The sequence below is a fragment of the Cinclus cinclus genome, chromosome 1, assembly GCF_963662255.1.
Source record: "Cinclus cinclus chromosome 1, bCinCin1.1, whole genome shotgun sequence".
Taxonomy (NCBI): domain Eukaryota; kingdom Metazoa; phylum Chordata; class Aves; order Passeriformes; family Cinclidae; genus Cinclus; species Cinclus cinclus.
The window spans coordinates 47,882,061-47,904,369 of record NC_085046.1 but is presented as its reverse complement, the minus strand read 5'-3'; the positions used below and the strand labels follow the sequence as shown (position 1 = coordinate 47,904,369).

The 22,309-nt window shown below is 39.2% G+C and overlaps 1 protein-coding gene across 1 annotated transcript; it reads right to left on the bottom strand.

Annotated features, from left to right (window-relative positions):
* Positions 1–6,066: 6,066 nt before the first annotated feature.
* Positions 6,067–22,083, bottom strand: DCLK3 (doublecortin like kinase 3). Its single transcript, XM_062509835.1, has 4 exons — positions 20,605–22,083; positions 12,574–12,706; positions 11,496–11,663; positions 6,067–10,523 (listed from the first exon to the last, which is right to left on the bottom strand). The coding sequence occupies exons 1-4, from the start codon at positions 22,066–22,068 to the stop codon at positions 10,327–10,329; spliced, it is 1,962 nt and encodes a 653-aa protein (XP_062365819.1). The 5' UTR covers positions 22,069–22,083; the 3' UTR covers positions 6,067–10,326.
* Positions 22,084–22,309: the final 226 nt, after the last annotated feature.

Genomic DNA, 22,309 nt, shown 5'->3' with positions numbered 1-22,309 from the left:
ATTCCTTTTTCACCCTTTTCTCTCAATGCCCTCGGGCCCCACATTGGGCGCCAAAATCTGTCTTGGTTTGAAAGACAGGTGTTTGCTAAGGAAAGCAGAAGCTTCCCTTTGGACTGAAAAAAGAAATGTGATTCTTCCGATTATTATAATTTTGGAATTAAGAGAGCTCTCAGGCAAAGATATGGGGGTAGGAATAACAGTTCTTTACTAGTATATCTAACACGACAAACAAGAACAACAACAGCTATGAAATTACCCACAAACAGAACAGTAACTCAGTCCAAGTGTTTTTTGGCTGCAGGCACCTTTTCCCTGAGCTGCAGTTCCCGGTGCTGGGGGCGGGCGGGTCCCACAGAGCCGCAGGAGGGCTGGGGGTGGTGGCAGCGCTGTCCCAGGGGGAGAGAGAGATGGAGAGAGAGCCCTCCGCTCACGGTGTGGGTCCCGGTGCTCAGCAGAATGCTGGATGGTGGTAGTTCACAGCGAGAAGACAGCCAGACAGGGTCTGATAGTGGTTTCCCGACGCTGGGACTGCAGGTATGGGACACAGGCGGCGATCGTCCTTCTCGTCCGAACTCCGCGGGGGAAATGGGCCGAGACCCAGCGGACTTCCGCTTCCTCTTCTGGCTGTTTGAATCTCGCGGGGTTTCCCTCTTCCCTCCCGTCCCCTCCCCCTTGTCACCAGGACCCAGTCAACAGGTATCTTAGCATGACAATGGGGAAAATTCCACAGAGGGAAAAAGGGAGAGAACTAACCCTCAACAAACATGTACTCCAGCACAGACAGCAGTCCCGCTCTAGCCTTGATCAACACAAGCCATTGTCAATGACTGAGAAAAGGACAGGATCCTTTTCCTTAAGCTTTTAAACATCAGGCTTGACAGTGGCCATAAGGAAGGCCACAGGAATCTTACCTTGGAAGAAGATAGAGGTGTGACTTCCTAAAACACTTGCTAGTCCCCTGAAGTTTCAGTGAAAATATCTGGAGGAGACCATAGCACAGAAGACCACAGCACAACATCTCTTTGAGCTTGGGTGTTTCCCTTTGCAACACCTCTCAACTCAGGTCAACCATTTGTAACTTCTTCCCCTTCTCCACACCCCCATGGCAACCTGGGCCTGCAGCACACTTGGACACTAACTACCATTCAACACCACAGTAAGAAGTGTTAGAATCACAGAATGGTTTGGGTCAGAAGGGCTCTCTAAAGTCACCTATTTTCAAAAGGCCAAACTCCTGCAAGATGCAGAGGGCAGCTGTCATTCTTTATACAAAGTACAGATGAGAGTCAGAACTCATGCCCAGAGTAGCCTCCCTCAGTCCTTCACTACTCTTCTGATACTAGTACTCATTGCTGCTACTAGGGATTTTCTCTTTGAATTTCTTCTTTTGAAACCAAGCCATTTATAAAGAGTGTTTAATTCTAGGTTATTTGAGCCTCTTTGAAGATACTTTGCAGCATGGAAATGAAGAGGAGAGGAACGCAGGAGTCAAGAGATGAATCCTCATGGAGATATGATCAAAGCTCCGTTTATTATGTGCTAACAGTAACAATGTATAGAAAAGTCCAGGGTACCTTTGATGCTTGGCATACAATGATTGGATAAAGGCAGCTGTCCACATGCTTGCAGAATACATACGATTGGCTATAGCTCATTGTTCACGTGCTTTTATGGCATCTTCCCACCCCTTGACTCAAGCAGTCTAGTAGCCTAGTCTAGTCACATCCGTTCTACCTGTTTGCTACTTTGCTGTACTTTCCCTGCACGTCTATCTATTTATTTGCTACTTTAATGTACCTTCCCATCTGCTTACTGTTGTTAATGTTCTTTCCCATCTGCTTACTGTTGTTACTTTATGGTTCTTTCCCACATATTTCATTCAGGGATAGCTCAGTGTCACCATTCTCCCAGTCATATACAGGGTTGTGCATTTTAGTCTCAATGAGGATATTATGTCCTTGTTCGGCCATAATTTTCTCTACATGGAAAAATAGCTCCCATCTCCCCAGCTGCTTTTAAACCCATCACTAACAGTTGTCCTTGCCTTTCCTTGGCTAAAGGTTTCCTCTTGCAATGTTTTTCTCCCCAGCATAAGAGAGGAGGCATAAGCCTCTTCCCAAGGCTAACCTTTCTTAAACAGAACTTGTTTGTGGGAATCTACACTATTAGACAATTAAATCAATTAGGCTGATGGACAAGAGGATTAAGTCTAGCATATTCTTTCTAGCATATTCTTGATTGCAGACACAAACACCCAGCTGGAATAAATACCTGCCTCATAAGGACTTGCTGAGGCTTAATTAGTTGATGTTTGTGAAGAGCTTTGAACTTATGAAGTGCTGTACCTTCACTGTCATTCTCTCAATTCCTAGTAATGGAGGCTTCAAATTTGGACATGGCAAAAACAAGGACAGATGGAGACTGTGACTCAAGGCTACTGGGGACCACAACTACAGGGGAGGACACTGATATCTGTCAGGGCTTTGCTCTAACTAAACATCACTGCTGCTCTGTGCTCACAAAGCCTCTCATTCCTCTGCAGAATGGCAGCAGCCCTGACCTCCAGACTTCACAACTTTTCCCCACACTGGAACCACACCAGCATCAGATCAGCAGGCAGGGCATGAGTGAATTCTGAATCCCAGTTGTTCTGCACCCTGTTCTCCAGCATTCTGCTCAGGAAGGAATTCAGGTTGTTTGTGCTTTTAAAGAAATGCCATTCATTAAGGCATCAAGGCACTCACTCCTAATTAATAAACAAGAGCTCAAGTTCATGAATGCGTTTGAGGCTGCCCAAAGGCAGCACTGATATTATTAAGAGCTAACACACACCTAGGAAATCTTCACATTAACAGAAAATGTCCACACACATCAGAAATACAAAGGATCTCTTTTCAAAGAAGCATACATAAAGGGTCACCCTGAGAACCGAAATTTCTCTGGTTGTATGGGGTTAAATACAGATTCAGTTTTGCAAGTTGTATGTTTCACCAAAAAAGACTACACCTGAAAATCAGTAAAATAACTAAGTATATTAACTAATATACCAATTAAAGTAAGTAATTTTTTTCAGCCCACACAGAACTGTCCTACTCAATTTGCAAACGTGTGCACACATGTGAACTGAAAAACTCTAACAAACTCACAAAATATAGTTTGGATGGGCATCAAAAAATAAAATCCTCAGAATCCAAATTATTGTAGACTGCCAGTAAGGAGGTTTCCAACTGAAAAACAAAGCTATCCCATGCTTACCTTTCCTCTTTCAGCCGATTTGACATTGAAACGTCATTGAAAAACAGTCAATCCTAAAGATTTACCTTGCCAGAATGAAGCTGCTGAATTATTTGTCTGTCCACCTCCCAGAATGCTTTGTATAGGATCCGTCCAAAAGTACATCCAAAGTATCTTCCTGATAAAGGCTCTTTAGTTTCTAGTACAATTCATAGCAGCCCCATCATTAATGCATTAAAGCAATGACATGATGACGGTATTTTTGCCAGCACATTTTGAATAAGCTTAGGTTTTCTTTCTGCTGTGTGGAGAAGTACCTACACTGGCAGTGTTTTTCATGGTCATTAATGGATTTATCTGTACATCGTTGTTCATTTTCCTCATATATCCTGCTTCCTTTCCCCAGGTAACTCTGTACCTAAACAGTGGTTTTGGAAATTCTGATTTTATAACCTTACCAGTTATTAGCCAATAGTATATGTAAGGCTTCAGCTGTTAGGAGGAGTTTATTACTGTCATATTCTAACATCCAGCTCTAACTTCTGTCCCTTGAATATTAACCGTGTGAGTTATGAACGCACGGAAAAATAAACTTCAATAAAATTCTCCTGTGGATGAATACTTGCTCCAAGTTACTTACATGATGGAGCAGTTTTGCTTTTATTTCTTTTAAGGGATTCTTCTCCTGTCCTGTCACTAGAAAACTATGATCCAGGTGAGATAATCTAGTGGTTGCCATAGTATCTGCTTGGAATCAGCTAAGTAACTGGGGAAACACCACAGGAATGTTACACATCAGGAAAGATTTTTGATTTCACTGATAAAGCTCTGTTAGATTTGTCTAGAGTATTGATTTACTTAAAAAAATAAAACATTTTGAAAAAAATGCTATGTTTTCCTTCAGCTTTTCCTCCTCTTATTTCCCACTTTTTTCTGTCAGAATATTTTTTGTTTGTTTCAAATCACAAGGGGCTACTTAATATGGTGTCTCTCCCTCTTTATTTGAAGAAATACCACCTTACCAGGACACATGCTGGCTTTTAGCCAAACAGCCAACATGCTCTCAATTTCAAAAACAATTCTATGCTTTCATTGGAAATACTGGTCAATAATATAATTTTCATTCCCCACTCACCATGTGAACAATATTCTGGCCAGTATGTTTCCAGGCAAGCTGTAATTAATAAAATGTATTCAACTCATTTAGTTCCAGCCTTACACTAGGCACAAATGTTTTCCCCGAGCTGTTAAATACAAATTTTTTTTGCTGTTGCAGTGAAATGTCATTGAAAGCCTCAACATTGCAAGTTGGGTAGTTGCAAATGCTTAGGATCACAAAATTATACTCTTTTTGAAACTCCAGCAATAAGGTTTTCTTGACAACTTACCATAGGGGTTAACAATCATACACTTCCATTCTCTAGGCAAATCATCTTCATTGCTGGAATCCTTTATGTTAAACATAACCTAAAATGTTCTATGCAATTCTTCATGGAAAATGCCTTCTTATGGCCCAGTGATTGCTATTGAAATTTAGAAAGCCTTATAAACACAGCAATGACAATACAGGATTAATCTTTTATGATTCAATACATTTTTTCAGTGGTTATAAGGAGCACCCCTTTTTCAGACCTACACTCCTTATCCAATCTAGCAATCTCACACAGCTCCTGTTGCAGCATCTGCTCAGACCTACCAAGGTACTTCATGTTCTCACTGCACCAAACATTTTTACTATTTTAATAGCTGAAACACTCCGGGAATAATTCTTGTATTTCCCTGGGTTTTAAAATACTTCCAGCTCTTCATGTCAGTTTCTGAATTTGGAAAACAAAATGTATTTCCAATGACAGTTTATTTGCTTTAGTTTTTCTGATTTTCCAATTGCTACTTTGTCAAAACAGTTCTAATTTAAAAAGAAAATAATCTGCAAGAATATAATGTCTGACTTTAATGATAATCACACAAATTCATTGCACTGCTGGACTCTGCCTTCAACTACTTCTGACACAGGAAACACATCTGAATCCCACTCCTAACAGCAAAGTATTAAATCAGATTTAATTGGCTGCCTATACAAATTGTTAAAATTAGGTGCAATAAATTTGTGTGATTATCATAAAAGTCATTCCAAAGAGTTTACAGTTATTCTTAGAGTAATGAGGAGGCTGCGATGTCTTTAAGGACCAATATGCAATAAACTTTTATTACTGGTAGCCACTTTTATCACACATGCTCATATGAAGAGAAGGTAGCTTCTTCAAAAATACCTTCAATATCCTAGACACAATTTTATTCCCACTGCTTCAGATGATACTTCAGGCCCCTGGGAAAATACCATTTTTAATAACAGAACTGAAATATGCACATGCTACTAAGAAACAGTCTCCTTTGAAAAAGCCACTTTTTACAAGCAACTCAATTTCAAATAGAATGCCTGTTTCCATGAAAAAAACAAACCTTTTTCTAAACAAAATCAAATTTTACAGAAAAAGATTTAATGATAGGAGAAATCAGTCCTGTGTGCATTAAGCATAAGTGAAGCTAAGTTTGCTTGTTATGATCACTCTAACATCACAGCATATATGACTAAAACAATACAGGGCAAAAAAATGGTAGAATAAATCTCAGCTCCAGTTCTGCAAAGACTTGAGCATTAGAATGGGTTCTGCTCCTATATGAAGGTACACAGAATACTTACTGAAATTGCAAACATTTTGGAAAAAAACAACCAAACAAACAAAAAAACAAACTCAAAATACTTGGCCACGCATTTATTTCCTAATTTATTGGAAAGAACTGAAATATAACATTTACTGTATAATTAACCTTTATTGGAGATACACAGGAGGAATAACAGCTTTTCTGCTGAAGTCTACAATGTATTTTAATTTAGAAAATTACACCTTCAGCCTAGTTATAAATAAACCATGTTGGAGAACAAACAGTGCTATTATACACTGTAAGCCCAGTTAAAGTGCCCATAATTCCTTTCAGGAACAAGAATATCAACAGCAAACTATTACTAGTGGACTTAGAAAAGACAGAAAAACACATGCCCAGAAACATAAAAAGCATTTTCCTAACATTGCTTAAATTAAAAGAAATCCAGGTGACAGAAGAAATTATAGGAAAAATATTTAAAAGTGATACTTATGTTTCTTTTGGAAGATCACTTCATAAGCACAGCAAATTTACTGTATTTTCAAGAAGGCTGTATATATCTCCCCAAATCTGGGTACTTGCCAAAAAGCAAGCAGTCAACTCCTGAAAGTTCACTTAAACAAGAGGACCAAAATCCAAGAGCCAAAGCTCAAGGGAATAACATTCTGTTATCCCTCCATCACTCTACAGACAAAAATGCAGTAACAGAGATTTAGGAAATCCACCTGTAATTCCAGTCCAAAGCAAGCTGGCAGATTTGATGCTGTTTGAGTCCAGCTATTCCATACAGCTGTTAAAGAACCTTCAATTAAGAAGGTCCCTGAACAAAAGAAGTTAAAGTGTCTATGTCTCAGAGGAAACAGTCTCTGCTGTACTGCCTTCAATCACAAGTCTCCTGGGCACACATTTTTAAGTATTAGGAGACTAAATATATGAGCAATAACCAAATTCCCATTGTTCATTTTCAGGCAGTTATGCACCATGCAGCATGAAGCACCAATTTTTTGCACAGTTTCACATGGCTAAACACTTCCAAAATATTTTGCTCATTCCCATTTCTAAGGCCAGAATTTCCTGAAGAAAAACTTATTAATATGTGAAGATTTAACCATGTTTCAATAATGGGAGTGATCCAAGGGGATAAGAGGCCAATGACAGTAGGCAGATGACAGGTGATAGAAAATATGTAGGCAAGGTCTACGACCAATGAAATGCAATAGCATATGGGAAAGTAAAGAAGTTGACCTTGGTGGCAAATGGACAGGATATCCAGGGACCACTTTATCTTCAGGCAGCTGAAAAGCTAAAAAAGCAACTCTGTCTATTACACACGTGTTTCACTACAAAATGAAATATTGATGACTTGATTCTATATGCTTGGATCTTTGTGCTTGCTTCAAGTCTGAGAAATATTACATTTAGGGTATGAAAATACACAAACATACTTAAAAGTTGCAACAAACTAAAGAAGAGGCAAGTCAATGATTAAAGATGATGGAGAGCCTCTGGTTTCTAAAAGGAGATTATTTTTTTAATAGTTAATACCAGATAGTAAAGAATTAACCCTGAAATAACTAGAACTTGATCAGGATCTCCATTATGAGTTAGGAACCAAACAATATCTTTTAAGAGGCTTGGAAGGATTCCTACTCAGCTGATTTGCTAAAGCTTGCCGTAAACAAACAGGTTCTCACCTTCTATTGCCTTAGACCCAGCAAATCCTCTAAAAGTGGAACTTTCCTGTTGAGGTCTGCAATAATTTGCACTTAGCTCTTGGGGGGAAGGTTGTTTTTCTTGGTGATATATTCAGACTCTCTTCACTGTTAGCATTTAAAGAGATGAGGACACCATAACTTGTTTTATTTTCAGTGGAATATAAAGCCATATGAGAGTCTAATCCATAAAGACTTAAATAAGAGCAATTTGTTCTGAGTCTATAATCTCTCCCAGCTTTGAGCTTCCTCAGAGTTACTGTAGAGAAAGGAACCATTCAAGAAATGAAAACATTAAGGGGAAGATGGCTCCAGAACCCAAGGATACAAACCTCAGGAAAGGAAGAACAGTGATAATTCTCAACCACAGAGTGTGAACATGGTTCATATATTAGAAACCCTCTTACAGAGCATAAATATCAGGTCTGGAATGTCACACAAAGGGAAAAGAAAAGACATTAGGGGATGAGAGGGGATTTTCACCATTTTTTGTCTTAGTTCTGCCTAATATTACTTTCAACATCAACAAGCAAAGCTTGAGGCTGAGCTCTCCAAAATCCTATGGGTTTTCATTGCTACAAGTAACATAAACCATAATGTTTGGGGACCTGGACTCCCTTGGTCAACACAGAGACGAAGCAAGAATACTGGAAGCAACAAGAGAAAAGAAGGAATAACGCAGTAGGAAAGAAAGAGGTAAAAACCCTGAGAAGCACCTGGAAGCTTTTTCAGCCTCTAACCTGAAGGAGGAGGGCCTAATGCCACACGTCTATTAGCAACAGTGACAAATCCATGCCTCAGCACTGCCACAGCAGCATCTGTACTTAAAGGTGCCATGCAGTGACCCCCTGGCACAGTCCGTTTATCCTGTCTGGAACACAGAGAACTTGAAAGAAAAACAAAATTATTGAAAAAATAACTATTTCTGTAATCATTACAAGCAAATTCTCCATCTTTTGCACTATGAATATGGCTGCAGATAGGTTCTTAAAGGTGAAAAAGGCAACTTGTTACACAATCTCCAAACTTTCAGATTCAGTGTTGATCACATATTTTTTGTCACTTCAGACTTTATTCCTAAACAACTATATTAAAAATAAGGTAATTACAAAATATAGTATTGCCCATCAGAAGCCATTTTTCCACAATTTCCTATCCAAAATAGACTTAAATTAACAGAGGATGCATTATTACTAGTACTCAAATACAATGTAATGTTTTTATAATAGTAGGTTACATTAGGTTACCTTAACTCAGGGAAGCACTTAAATCCATTCTTGTTTTCAGGAAAAGGAAAAGTTTTCCTGACTCAGAGACTCCAAAGCAGAATTATGAGATATCATAAAGCTACTACTTGGGCATACAGTAAAGATTTGATTGGTTTGTTTCACCAGTTCTTGAACTCCACAGCAAGTCTTATTCCAGTAAGTATTAGAAATAGGGCAATTCAATTTAAACTGCAATTCTCTTTTAAGAGTCAAGTGATCTCTACTTTTATACATAAATTTTGCACAAAAGTCACAAGATGAAACAGAAACATGATGACATCACCCTACACTTTTTTGTTATTCAGCAAGTTCACACAAAATATTAGCACTCACCAAAAATAATATTCTGGTTCATACAGTTGTGAAAATGTTCCACTAATTCTGAAATGCTTCTGACATTTCTCATTATGAAATACATAGGCAGAGCAGCAGTTCTCCAAGTGTACAATACTCCATTTCTATAGGCTGTGTATTCAATGCCAACACCACTGATATTCTAACATCAATTATTATTTGCTTGCCTATGAAACTTGAGAACAAAGAATTATAAAATGGAAAACTCAAGTGCTTTTTGAATTTAATTAGTTAATCAAAAATTCTGAGATTCAAAAGCTGGTCTAGGTCATGGCCCCTCTCTGGGCTGTATTTTTCCCCCACAGGATTTCTTTAAAACTGCATCCAATAAAGATATTAAAAAACACATGCAATAGAGCATGATGATTCCCTGGAGAGACCTTTCCACAGATAACAAGTTGTTTCTTCCCAAGCTGGATTTTAGTCTACTTTTACCCCATAGTACACAGCACCACCTTCTTGCAATAGGAACATAGTACCATCTATTACCCTGCACAACCAATGAAAGATGTTGCCAAGGGAGATATCATAAAACATCAGATTTAGTCAATAAGGATTTGTATTCTCTCACAATTTAATAAATACAGTATTTGGCTTCTTATTTAATATTTCCTACAGCTAAAGAATATATTTACTTTTTATTCTTCCTACTCTGTGACTAGAAGGAATTAGTGAAAAGACTGGTTAAAGAATTAGGGCAAGATGTGTATGCAGATAGCTATTTTGAAAACATTACAAACACAAAACTCCTGGAGGATATCATAAAAAAAGGATGAGAGAAGACTCATCACTGGTGTCAAACACAGAAGCAAACATTTGTAAAAGACGTAAAAGTACTTAAAGAAAAGTATTTAAAGAAAAATAATAAACATCCTCCAGAAGTTATCTAGTCCCCACTGCTCTCAACAGAGAGACTGCCAACATCAGAGGAAGTGGATGTGAATTTGATCTCTGTCCTTCAGAATCTCAGAATCAAAAAAAAGGCATGGCAATAGCCACCAATAGCTACATATTAAATTCCCAATTCATTAAGAAAAGAAAACAAAAATGATTTGTTGATCAATAAAAAGAAGACAAAATGAGCTTGAAAGATTTCATGTGTCCTCATCAACAACTTCCCTTCGGCGCTGGGCCCGGAAATGGCGCTCAATGTTTATTGTCACTTCCCTCTGCAAATTCCTGCCGTTAGTTTTCCCAGCTGTTCTGATCCAAGGGTGCTGAAGTACTTGACGTGCTGTGTAGCGCTTCTGGGGATCTACTATCAACAGCCTGGTGATGAGGTCTTTTGCTGCTATTATGGAAGAAATCAAAGGAGATATGGGTGAAGCACAGTGGTGTGCAATGTGCTCTAGGATGTGCAATCCTGTGCAATGTGATCTACAATGACCCTGCTCAAGAAGGGTGAAACACATCACCCACCATGTTCACTTCCAGCCTTACCCATTCTGTTATCATGACAGTTACACCCACATAAAATGTCCTTCTTATTTTTTACATCAGTTTTATAATGGTTTTTGTAACTATCCCCATGAGCTATTCTAAAAACTGCAGTTACTGACAGTTACTGACAGAAAATATTCAATCTCCATGCTTGATGCCATTCTCCTGCTCAGAAACAAAAGAAAAAGTGAAGGGAATTTAATCTCAAGTATGCTGAAGGCATCACGCTAAGTGTTCACATTCATAGGAATGAGTGCTGGGTGTCTTATCCCTTAAGGGGCATGAATGTTGTAAAATGCTGTGGAACATGTTCTTTAAAAGACTGTACAGGGAGTAAAGGAGTTTTAGAGTTTCTGATTTTGAAGAGTGCACAAAAGACACTGACCTAGTCTGTGAGAAAGAAAAAAAACTACTACATGCAGACCCCATTGTCAACAGGAAATCAACATGGTGTTCTGAAGGGCAAGGATTTCGTTCTCATCTTTTGCGATTTTTTAAAACATCTTTAAATCTAATCTTGAGATTATTTTGAAACCTTTTTCTACAGAGACACATAAACAAGATGAGGAAAATCCTTGCTTTTGCTTCAAAAGGAAATAAATAACTGATGACTCCATTAAAGCATTCAGAACTAATACACAGAAACATAGCCATCCATAGTACCGGAGGACTAAATTCACATTTAAAGCATTAAAGATTCACACAAGAGAGACCTATAAAACACCCCAAGTTGATCAAACTCACTGCCCTGAAAAAAGATTTTTTCCTACTTCAGGGAAGAAGACTGCCACTTCTCAGATCTGCTATAAGTGCAGAATCTTACCTGCAGAAATATTGTCCCAGTAAGGGGATAGGAACTCATAGTGACCCAGCTGTATGATTTGAAACAGCTCCTCTTGATCACGGTCCTGACTGCGGAAGGGGGGGAAACCACAGAGCAGGATGTAAAGGATCACACCAACTGCCCACATATCTACTTCGAGGCCATAGCCTAAGGAAGAAGGGACAAACTGTAAGTCTTATTTTAGAAAGAAAACTCACAAATGCAAGGGAATTTTGCATTGTTTCTTGGAAATAGAATGAAAAAGAAATGCAGAATCTCTGCTCAGTTCCTCAAGAAGATGAGGTGAGCAAAAGAATGAGTGGCTGGTACACCATGCTTAAAAGCTGCCCGTTATTAACTACAGCTCTCAGAGAGTCTCTTTTCCACAACTTGTTTTACAAACACTGTCTCACAAGGCTAGTGTCAACTGGAGACTAATTGAGAAAAGAAAGAATATATTTCTAAAATAGCCATCCTCAGATTGTCTTCACAAAAGAACTAAGAGTGCCAAGTTTTTATTGAAATTGGATATAACTGGAGATGTGCAACCCAGCTCCACAGAACAAAAACCAGAAACAGATTCACTTGAGTCACCAACAAAACTGACTTCTTTCCAGGTCTGAATATTTTTTCAGATGAAATCTTCAAAATTCCTTGTGATGTGAAACATGTTTTGAATTGTTACATAAATTTAACGTACATGTTCATAACAACTTTGCATCATCAGGGGCTGTGGAAAGTTGTTTGGATTAGAGTAATGAAATGGGACTGGCTACTCTTAGGTTGCAACATGAACTTTTGGTCATTTCCCATCTTCAGCTGTTATTATCTATGATATTTTATGGCTTATCTGTTTGGAAGTCAGTGATATATTAGCACAGATGCTAATAATGTAAATAGAACTGATGTCATGCTTGTGTTAAAAACTAAGAGGTTTCCTTTCCCAAATTACACTGCTAGCCAACCTCTTATCTTGAAAAGATATTTGAGTAGGTTTAAACATTCTGGACTATTTCCATTATTAGAAAGTTCAGCATAATTAAAAGATTTATGAAAAATTAAAAACATATATACTCACCCTTCTCAGCAAGTATTTCAGGAGCAACATATGTTGGTGTTCCACAGACAGTAAATATGGGTTTTGTAACCTGCTTAGCAAGACCAAAATCTGCCAATTTCAGTGTAGTAGATTTATCTGCATTGTGCTGAACCTATATCCAAAAAAAAATATATATATATAAATATATATGCATATATGTGTTTAGTCCAGATGTATTTTCAAGCAGCTAAATATAAAGGAAGCAGAAAATAAAACAGGAGGGAGTTCTAATAATAGTACTAATAATGGAAACAGTCTTTAGAACATGGTTCTTTTCCCCATACACTAAGAGGGTGCATTTATTTAAGAGGATAAGAAATTATGGAAAAAAGAAAACTTTGCTCTACAAACTCTGGTGCAATTTCCAAGAAATTAGTAGAAGGAACACAAAAATAATCAAGAGTCAATTAAATATTATTATTTCCTCTTGAGAAAAGAAATGGGTTTTTTTTCCCTGGAAAAGCAAAGAGGAATGCTGTGCATGTCCTTATGCTTGAATGCAATGAGCCCAGGTAAACTACTGAATTTATCTTTGTGTTTTAACCCCAGATAGGAACTAAGTACCACACAACTGCTCAGCCACATATCCCCCATCTGCCCACAGTGGGATGGGAAGGAGAATCTGAAAAAACAGTATGTTAAGAACAATTTAATAATTGAAATAAAAGTGTAATAATAATAACAACAGTAGGAATGGTAACAACTATAATGTGAAGGGGGATGGGGAGAGGGAGCGAGAGCAAGAGAGAGAAAGGACTAAAACCCAAGAAAAACAAGTTCTGCAAAATACTGTTCACTGCCCACTGCCCCCAGCCCAGCCCAGATCATTCCCCACCACAGAACAGCAACTCCTGACCAGCTCTCCTCAGTTTATTTACTGAGCATAATGTTCCATGGCATGGAATATCCTTTTGGGTCAGCTGCCCTGGCCATGCTCTCTCCCAGCTTTTGGCACGCCCACTACCTGGCAGAGCATGGGACACTGAGAATTCCTTGACTTAGGATAAGCAGTGCTCAGCAACAACCAAAACAAAACTGTGTTATCAATGTTATTTTCATACTAAATCCAAAGTACAGCACTGTACCAGCTAAAACCAAGACATGTGGAAAGTGTATCTCCATCATACTGGTCTAACAACAAAGTACAAATCAACAAAAGCTTTACGTTCTTTCCAAATTACTCTGCTAATCTACCTGCTGCCCTGAAACTAGATTAGTAATGGTCACCACACAGCAAGAGTTGTAGAAATAGGTCCATGTAGAATCACCTCCTAACTGGGCCTTTTCAGCAGTTCTCATCTCCTACCTCCACTGGGAAAGTAGTCAAAACACTTTCTCCAATTCTGATTTTGTATGCAGGGGTCTTTAGCTTTACTTTATAATGCAGTTAATGAAGGGTTATTTTAAGACATGAAATATGTTAATGACAGTGGGATTGAGCAGACCCTCAGCAAGCTGGCAGGCAGCACCAGGCTGAGTGATGAGTTAGACATGTCTGAAGGATGTGATGTCATCCAGAGGCAGCTGAACAAGCTCAAGAAGGTTGAGGCTCATGAGGTTCAACAAGGAAAAGTGCAGGGTCCTACACCTGAGCTGGGGCAATCCCTGGTATCAATACAGACTGGGTTATGGACTGACAGCAGCCCTGTGAAGAGCAATTTGGGGTAGCTGGTGGATGAAAAACTGGAACGAGCTACCAATGTGCATTTGCAGCATTCTGCATTGCAGAAAGCCAACTATATCCTGGGCTGCATCCAAAGCAGTGTGGCCAGCCAGGCAAGGGAGGTGATTCTGCCCGTCTGCTCTGCTGAGAGCCCACCTGCAGTGTAGCATCCAGAACTGGGATCCCAGCACAGGAAGGACATGGACCTGTTGGAGCAAGTCCAAAGGAGGGCCAGGAAAGAGGGATGGAGGACCTCTCCCATGAGGAAAGGCTGGGAGAATTGTGGTTGCTCAGCCTGAAGAATAGAAGATTCCAGATAGATCTTACTGTGGCCTTTCAATAATTAAAGGGGGCTTAAAAATAAGATGGGGACAGGATTTTTAGCAGGGCCTGCAGCAACAGAACCAGGGGCAGTAACTTTAAACTGAAGGAGAGTAGATTGGGACTAGCTAATAAAAATAAATGTTTTATGATGAGGGTAGCAAAACACCAGTTGCTCACAGAGGTAGAGGATATTCTGTCCCTGGGAACATTCAAAGTCAGGTTGGATAGGGCTCTGAGCAACCTGGTCTAGTTGAGATGCCCCTGCTCATTACAAGGGTTTGGACCAGATGACATTTAAAGGTCCCTTTCAACCCAAACCATTCTAGGATTCCATATTCAAAGGCTAAGTCATAAACAATGCAGCAGTATAATTAAATAAATCAGCATGCTTAGTGACTGACACCCAAATATTCTTTTAGAGGTAAAAAAAGTCATTAATTTCCTTTAAATGAAAAATTGTTTGTCCCTGGAACTACGGAGAACAGATCAGCAGCTAAAATGCCTACAAATAAGTCAAGTAAACCTGGACTTAGTTTTGAATGGACTAACTGGAATATAATGATACAGGTATACTCTGTGCTTTAACAACTCATACTTTGCCATCAGATATCACTTAAGAAAGCCAAAAATTCAGGATGGCCTCTATTACCAGAAAACTAAAAGCACAGATGTGACAAAATTTGCTTTTGTACATTACAGTTGACCAATACCCATTAATCATCATTAAGCAAAATGGGTTTGGAGTTTTTAGTGAGGTCTTTTTTTTTTAAACAAAAAGTATTGCATTACAAAATAATACAGTAAATCCTAATAATCCCTTTTCACCTTCTTTATAAAAAAATGCACAAAACTGGGAGGAGTGACTGATGCCCCAGAATGCTATGCTGCCATTTAGAACTATCTCAACCAACCTGAGAGACAGGCAAGCCAGAACCTTTTGAAATTTAACAGACAAGTGTAGGGTCCAAAACCTGGGCAGGAATAACCCATGCATCAGTACAGGCTAGAGACTGACCAGATAGAATGCAGATAAGGAGCCATGGCTCCTGGGGAACAACAAGTTGTTCGTGAACCAGCAGTGCCCTTATGCACTCTTCTAATTTTCATTAAGTAAAATACTTGGGGGAGTTTTTTTTTTGCTCTTCCACAAAAAAATATTTTTCAGTATGAAACTGGAAATAAAGTTTACTACAACCATGCAGTCAAAACTTCTGCAAGAAGCTAAAATGCCCAGCCATTTTCTCTATTATATGAGGCAAACTATGTGACAATCTTCTGCCATCATGCGCTGTGGACACAAACTGAAAAAAATGACAAAAAAAATTATAAAAGCATCACTTGCTTTAGAGAACAACATCTATCTATAGAATTTATATTCTAACAATAGGGATAATAGTGGCAAGATGTTACAAAAATTCACAATTTAAGTGCTCAATTTTATAAGCAACACAAAAACATAAGCATGAAAGTATTTTCCTATTCTATATATATGTTTTTAATTATATATTAAAAGTATGTCACATGGAATTTTAATTACCCTGCATGCTACTGTACTAAGACAAAAAATACTGAAAGATTTATATACATTTTCAGAAAACAGTGGGGTGGTGGAAAGGGTGGAGAACACAGTGGTCTTAATCCCAGTCCCAAAATTTTCAGGAGATTTCTTGCTTTGTAAAATGGACTGTTGCACTTCTTTTCTCAGGATGCCAGACTCCTAATTTCCCATTACAGCACAAGGTGGCAACACAGCACCATCTGTTCTTTCAGGACAAAACCACTGAGCTTCCACTTTACTTAGCAACGGAGCAGGTAGGAGCAGCAGGCACGGTGGGTATATTTTCACAGCTTGGTGACAATCAATTCAGAGACAGCATGTAACCTGTCAGCAAGCCTGGAAACCTCAGCCCAGAACTTCTCAGCAGCTTCACTAACACTGTGCTCAGAACAACTCAGTCAGCTCAGAGAATTCCCTTCATCCCCAGCTTCCTACTGTCCCATCTACCTTTCCATCACCTGGCTTCACCTTGAGCATGCAAATACACTTCCCTGTAGAAACAAAAGCTTCTCATGTTCTTTTTAATCATTCCTGAGGCCAGACTACTTCCTCATAGCAGTATTGCAGAAATGTACAACCTGCTCAAGAGAAATCTAACTTCTGACATCTACAGTATGTATTCCATGCAATGGTGAGAACAAAGCAAAAATAATGCTGCCTGCCTATAGACTTAATTGAGGTAAGAAAGAGCATTACACTTCAATACACTTTCTATAGACAGTCAATTTAGGCCATACAAATACTTGCCCTTCAAATTCCAGCATCTGGTGGTCTTGGACTAAAGGCAGTCAATTCCACACTACTTCCTCAAATACAGATGACATGTCAGAATATTAGAATATTGTCTGAGGATTTCTAGCTATCCCAGCCATACAACCAGAAGATTTTAATATAAGGCCAAATTCATCTTCAAAAGGAAAAAAAAAAAAAATCTTTCTCCTTCTCTCCTGTCTGTGGATGACTCCCAGTACTTTATGCTCTTATTTGAGTTTGTATCTACCTTGTGTAATCCATCAGTGTGTTTAAGATGATGATTTACAACATTAGTATTTCTGTGTAACCGCCTGTATATGGTAGCACAGATTCTTCTTATGGGCATCATGAAGGCCAGTTAGCCCATGTGACATTGTGTATATGGGAAATAGAACTTAAGAAAAATTACTGCTTATACTTTTTTGTTTCAGACATCCCTTAAAGCTTGCCAGAAGAATCTCTATGAAAATTCCGGAAGTTATGACAGGTAAGTGGTTAAACAGGAGTTCAACTCACATGCACTCAGAAAATTGGCAGTGCTTTGTATATATGTAAATAGCGTCAGAAAATTGATAGTCCTTTGTATATTTGTAAATAGTGTCACAAAGGGCAGAAAGGCTACACTTGTTCTCACACGTACATGAAAACTTGAGAGATGGAAAAACGGGCTGGGGGGTAATCTCAAATGCATAAAAAGCTATAATATTTATGAAGATGAGTGTTGAAAAATTACCACGTTAACATGTGAGGGAAATGCACAAGGAGATGAGTACACAGCCACAAATTGGAAGGAGCCCTCTCCTTTCCCCCAGCAAGAGGTGACTTTATGTTTTTTACAGTTACAACCTGGAAAAACACCACCACATTTTGAGCATTAATTTCTCACTCACAAGTGAAGAAATGCCAGCAGCTGTAGAATTAAACAGTCCCTTACCAGCAAATCTTGTTCCACGAGGTAGCATGAAAGAAGTGACTGGCTTCATTTGTGAGACCAAACACACCACATTGCCCATCGTCAGCAGCAAAGGTTTCCTTGCTGAACACCTAGTCCTAAATTAGGTGATTCTGTTAGCAGATGGGAGGGAGTTGTAGCATCTGTCTTCACACCAGCTGTCAAACAGACTTTGTTTTTGTAGTGCAAGTCTACAGAACTTCTGCCTCACAGCTATGCTACAAGGAGCCTGATCAATGTGGGCAGACACAGCAGTGAAAGAGGGAGGGGGAAAAGCAGAAAGGATGATGGTGTCCCAGTAGAGAAGTTTATAACTAGAGGACTATTCCATTAGAGAAACTGAAGTGCAGAGGACTAATAGTTAAACCAGATTTCCAACTTTCTCCTTTGTCAATAATTTTACAATTTACTAGATATCAAAGTATATTTCTACCTTTTCTTCCGTGGGGACAGAAACTGCTTTCTTTCTTTCTTTCCCCAGTTGCCTATTTTCATGAAACTTAGAGAAATATTTTTTTTTCCCAAACTGCCACTTCTTTGTCATCTCTTATGACAATTAGCCAATGTGTTTAAAAGTCATTAAGAACAGGGTTAGATTCTCACACAAAGCAGGTTCAGAGTAGAAACACATATTTCCTTAGTAAAATAGACAAAGGATCCTTTCTCTTCCATTTCCCATTTTCTTGAAGGGGAAAAACAGTAGATAAAGATTACAAGGTTCACCTGACCAAAAGAAGACACAAAGTAGGCCGAACAAGTCAATAGCCTAAAAGTACATACCTGAATTTTGACCTCTGTGTACAAAGTCCAGGTAGAGTAACTCTGATTTAAACATCCTCACTGTAACAAGAGGTATTCCACAAACAGGGACATCTCTGCAGGATACTGGAACTTGAAGCACTTTGCTTCATCTCCTGATGCTCCTGCTCTATCAACAGCCAATGATCCCATGAAATTTGCTTCAATACTGTTAGTTACTGTTTAGCACTGACTGATGCTAAGACTAGTGGCAGCTCTCCTTCCTTCCTACCTTGCTGCCCCCGACACTCTAAACAGACAGAGGCAGCATACTAAAAAGACAGAAACCCCAGAATCTTGCTCAGTTGGCCAGTATTTATAGGAATACTTACTAGATAGTAGGTGACCTATTCAATACTATCAGGACCTTAAACTCATTTGCATGGTTAAACAGACTTGCTTCTCAAAAGGATTCTTTTGTATGGTATCTAATACTGGTGTGCACAGAAAATTAACAGCAAGTTGAAACTAGAAAAGGTAAAATTTTATTTCCTGCAGTGTTTAGGTAACAGTGTTCTTGTATGACAAAATACCTACAGTCTGGGAGCTGCTCTGCCCCAGAGTGAAAAATGTATTCTGACTTTCAGAATGGGCAACATGATTATTTCAGAGCTACTGCCCAGCATTCTCTGTTTTGCGGTTCTGTGAACTAAAAGTGAAAACAACCAGAACAGACCTTTATCTTGCCCTTCTTTGCTTACCTACATCACTGTGAGGATTACTCATTATAGAGGGAAATGAAGCATCAGATCTCAGGTGTTTCACATGCACTAGCTTATTTTCAGCAAATAGGAAGGAGCAGGATCTGGTTTATAATGAAAAATCAGCTTCTGGAAAAAGCCATGCAGTTCTACGTGAAGTTTTGTTCAAACTTGGTGCAAACAGAGCACAAAGGCAGGGCCTACAAGCCCACTTCTTCCTGCAAACCAGCCAACTGCATTCACTGCATTCAGAATTGCATTCATTCTTTTACTTACACAGAGATCACAGAACAAAGATTTTCATGAAACTAAGCAGGATCCATAGCAGGACCTAATAAAGATGTTACTGCTTAAAGGCTCGGGAGCAAACTGTTCCAGCCCAGCCTTGTGCAACCTCTGCACTATCCTTGAGGCGACACTGCTGCTTTTCTCCAGAAATTCATCTCTGTGCAAAATTAATTCTCTTAAAAGCACTGAATGGCCCACAGGACTAAATAATCTATTACTTTTTTTGTTTGGTTAACCCTGAATTTCCACAAAAGCTGATAAAATCCAATTTGTTAGAGACTGGCAAATATTTGCTATTTATCTGTTTATTAGGAAATCTGGATCCCTAGTACAAGAGTGTAACACACACTTAGCAAGGGAGAAGTGTTTACTGTTACAGTTCTGCAATAGGTATCTTGTGGAGTGTCAATACTACAAACATTTCTATGCATATTCAGACATGTCAGTAACTCTACTGACTTCAGTGCTGGATGCAAAGAATGCAGCCTCAGAAATGTGATGAAAACAATAATTTTTCTCTTTGGCATGATGTTACTATTTGAGCTGACTTTAATGCTGTATTCACCAAAACATTTTACTATCAGATTATTTCAATCAACTGCATAATACTTCTGCTTCTAAGCAAAGAAATTATCACAAGATAGAAATCACTCTAGTAGAGGACTAGCACGCCTATAAGTCAGATGCTAAGGAACAGGTCTGATTTCTGAAAAATGCTAATGCTCAGTACCCCTTGAAAGTCTGATAATTTTTACCTGAATTCCTTTCTGCAACCACTGCTATCTTCAATGTACAGCAGATCTATGTAAAGCAAACTGCAACTGTAATTTCACTTCAAAATTGTACCCATTTTTTCAAACAGTCCTGTCACAGCACATTATTTTTGCATGGGATTTGCTTAAAACAATTGAAAGAACCATAATTTAAAGGAAAATCAATTCCTGCACAAATGCAAATGTTTCATGATACTTACCAAAAGATTCTCTGGTTTGAGGTCCCTGTGAACAATGTTCTTGCTGTGAATATAAACCAGTGCTTCACACAGATCAGTGATCATGACAGCAGCATCATGCTCCGTGAACTTCACACTTTCTATGATTGCATCAAATAAATCCCCTCCTGGGACATACTCTAAGATTAAGTAGATCTCCGCTTCTGTCTCATACACCTCAATTAAGCTTACTATATTAGGATGAGAGAGACTCCGAATAATCAGGATTTCACTTTCCATCATGTCCTCCTTGCCTTTCAGCTTGGATTTATCGACAATTTTCATTGCATAGATCTGACTGGAATCACAGTGGCGACATTCCTTCACCACTGCAAAGTTCCCATCCCCAATAGTTCTGCCAATCTCATAATGTTTTTCTACATCAGTTCTGCTTTTAATGGCATGCCTCTGGCTTGTGCTTTCCAATCCCTGAGCTTTATTGTCTTCTTTATTCACGCTCCACTCCCCTGTTTTTCCTCGTCGAGTCATGTCACTCTCTCTACATATGGCATTCCCTTCTCTTTTGGCAGCTTCCTCTTTAGCCCTTTGTCCCTCTCTGCCCTCCCTATATGTTTTAGACATTTTCGCAGCATCCCTCAGAGTGTCTTTCTTTAGCCAACCACTTTGGTTCATTATACAGCTATTTCCATTATCTCCCTTCACTTCATGAGATAGCTGGAGCCCTTCTACAGCATTCTTCCTGAATTTTACTACTTCCTTCCCATGATTTTCATGCTTCTCCACATCCCTTTCTTTCTTAATGCTCCTTGTTTGCTTCTCCAGCCCTTCATTAACAATTCTATGTAGCGGTTTCCACATCATCCTACTGCCCTTATCTTTCCAGCCAACTTCCTCACCCTCCAGATAAGTTTCAGGGGATTTTCGGCAGTTCCTGACTTTTGTTTGTCTTTCTACATGGTACCTCTGACACGCACCTGTGTTCAAGTCTCTATTCTCAAATGACACCTCAGCCTGCCTTTCCCTCCGTAACTTTTCTCTGGCCTGCCTTTCCTGTTTGCATTTCTCACACCTCTGCACCTCCTCCAAATTCTCCTCTAAGCCATCCTCAGAACTCCTCTCATAGTTAAGGTACCTTTCATTTTCTCGCGTTTTTCTAGAAGGTTTCACTCCACGTTCACCACCCCAGCTCTCTCTAGTCCACTTTTTTTGGGTTCTCATTTTTTCCTCTTGCTCTGTCTTGGCTTGACTTTTTCCTTCATGTCCAGCCACCAGTTGGGAAGACAAGCCATCACTGCAGTTCTTGGTCATTTCTGTCTCATCAAAGCCACTGTCTACTTTCGAGGCCTTGTCATACAGCCTTCTTTTCAGTTTTTGGGACTGCTCCTCATTCTGCTGAATGACAGCACTGGCAGCATAAGGATTTTCAGGATAAAGTTCTTGTAATACCACCTCCAGGTCCTTGACAGTGAGGGGCTCCTTCCCCATAGCTATGAACGCATCACCTTCCCTGAAGAACTCAGAAACACTTTGGATTTCTCTGCCTCTCAGACTGTACAGCTTTCTCACACGGTCATTCTTCCAATGAGGAAATCCCAGAGCTTCTGAAATGTCAGCCATCAGCTGCTCAAAGGTCTGGACTGATCTCCTGTTGAAAAGTAAGGTTATCCGCCTGAGTGTGCATCCCCCAGGTTTCACCACTGTGATTATCCTTGGTTTCACAGGACTG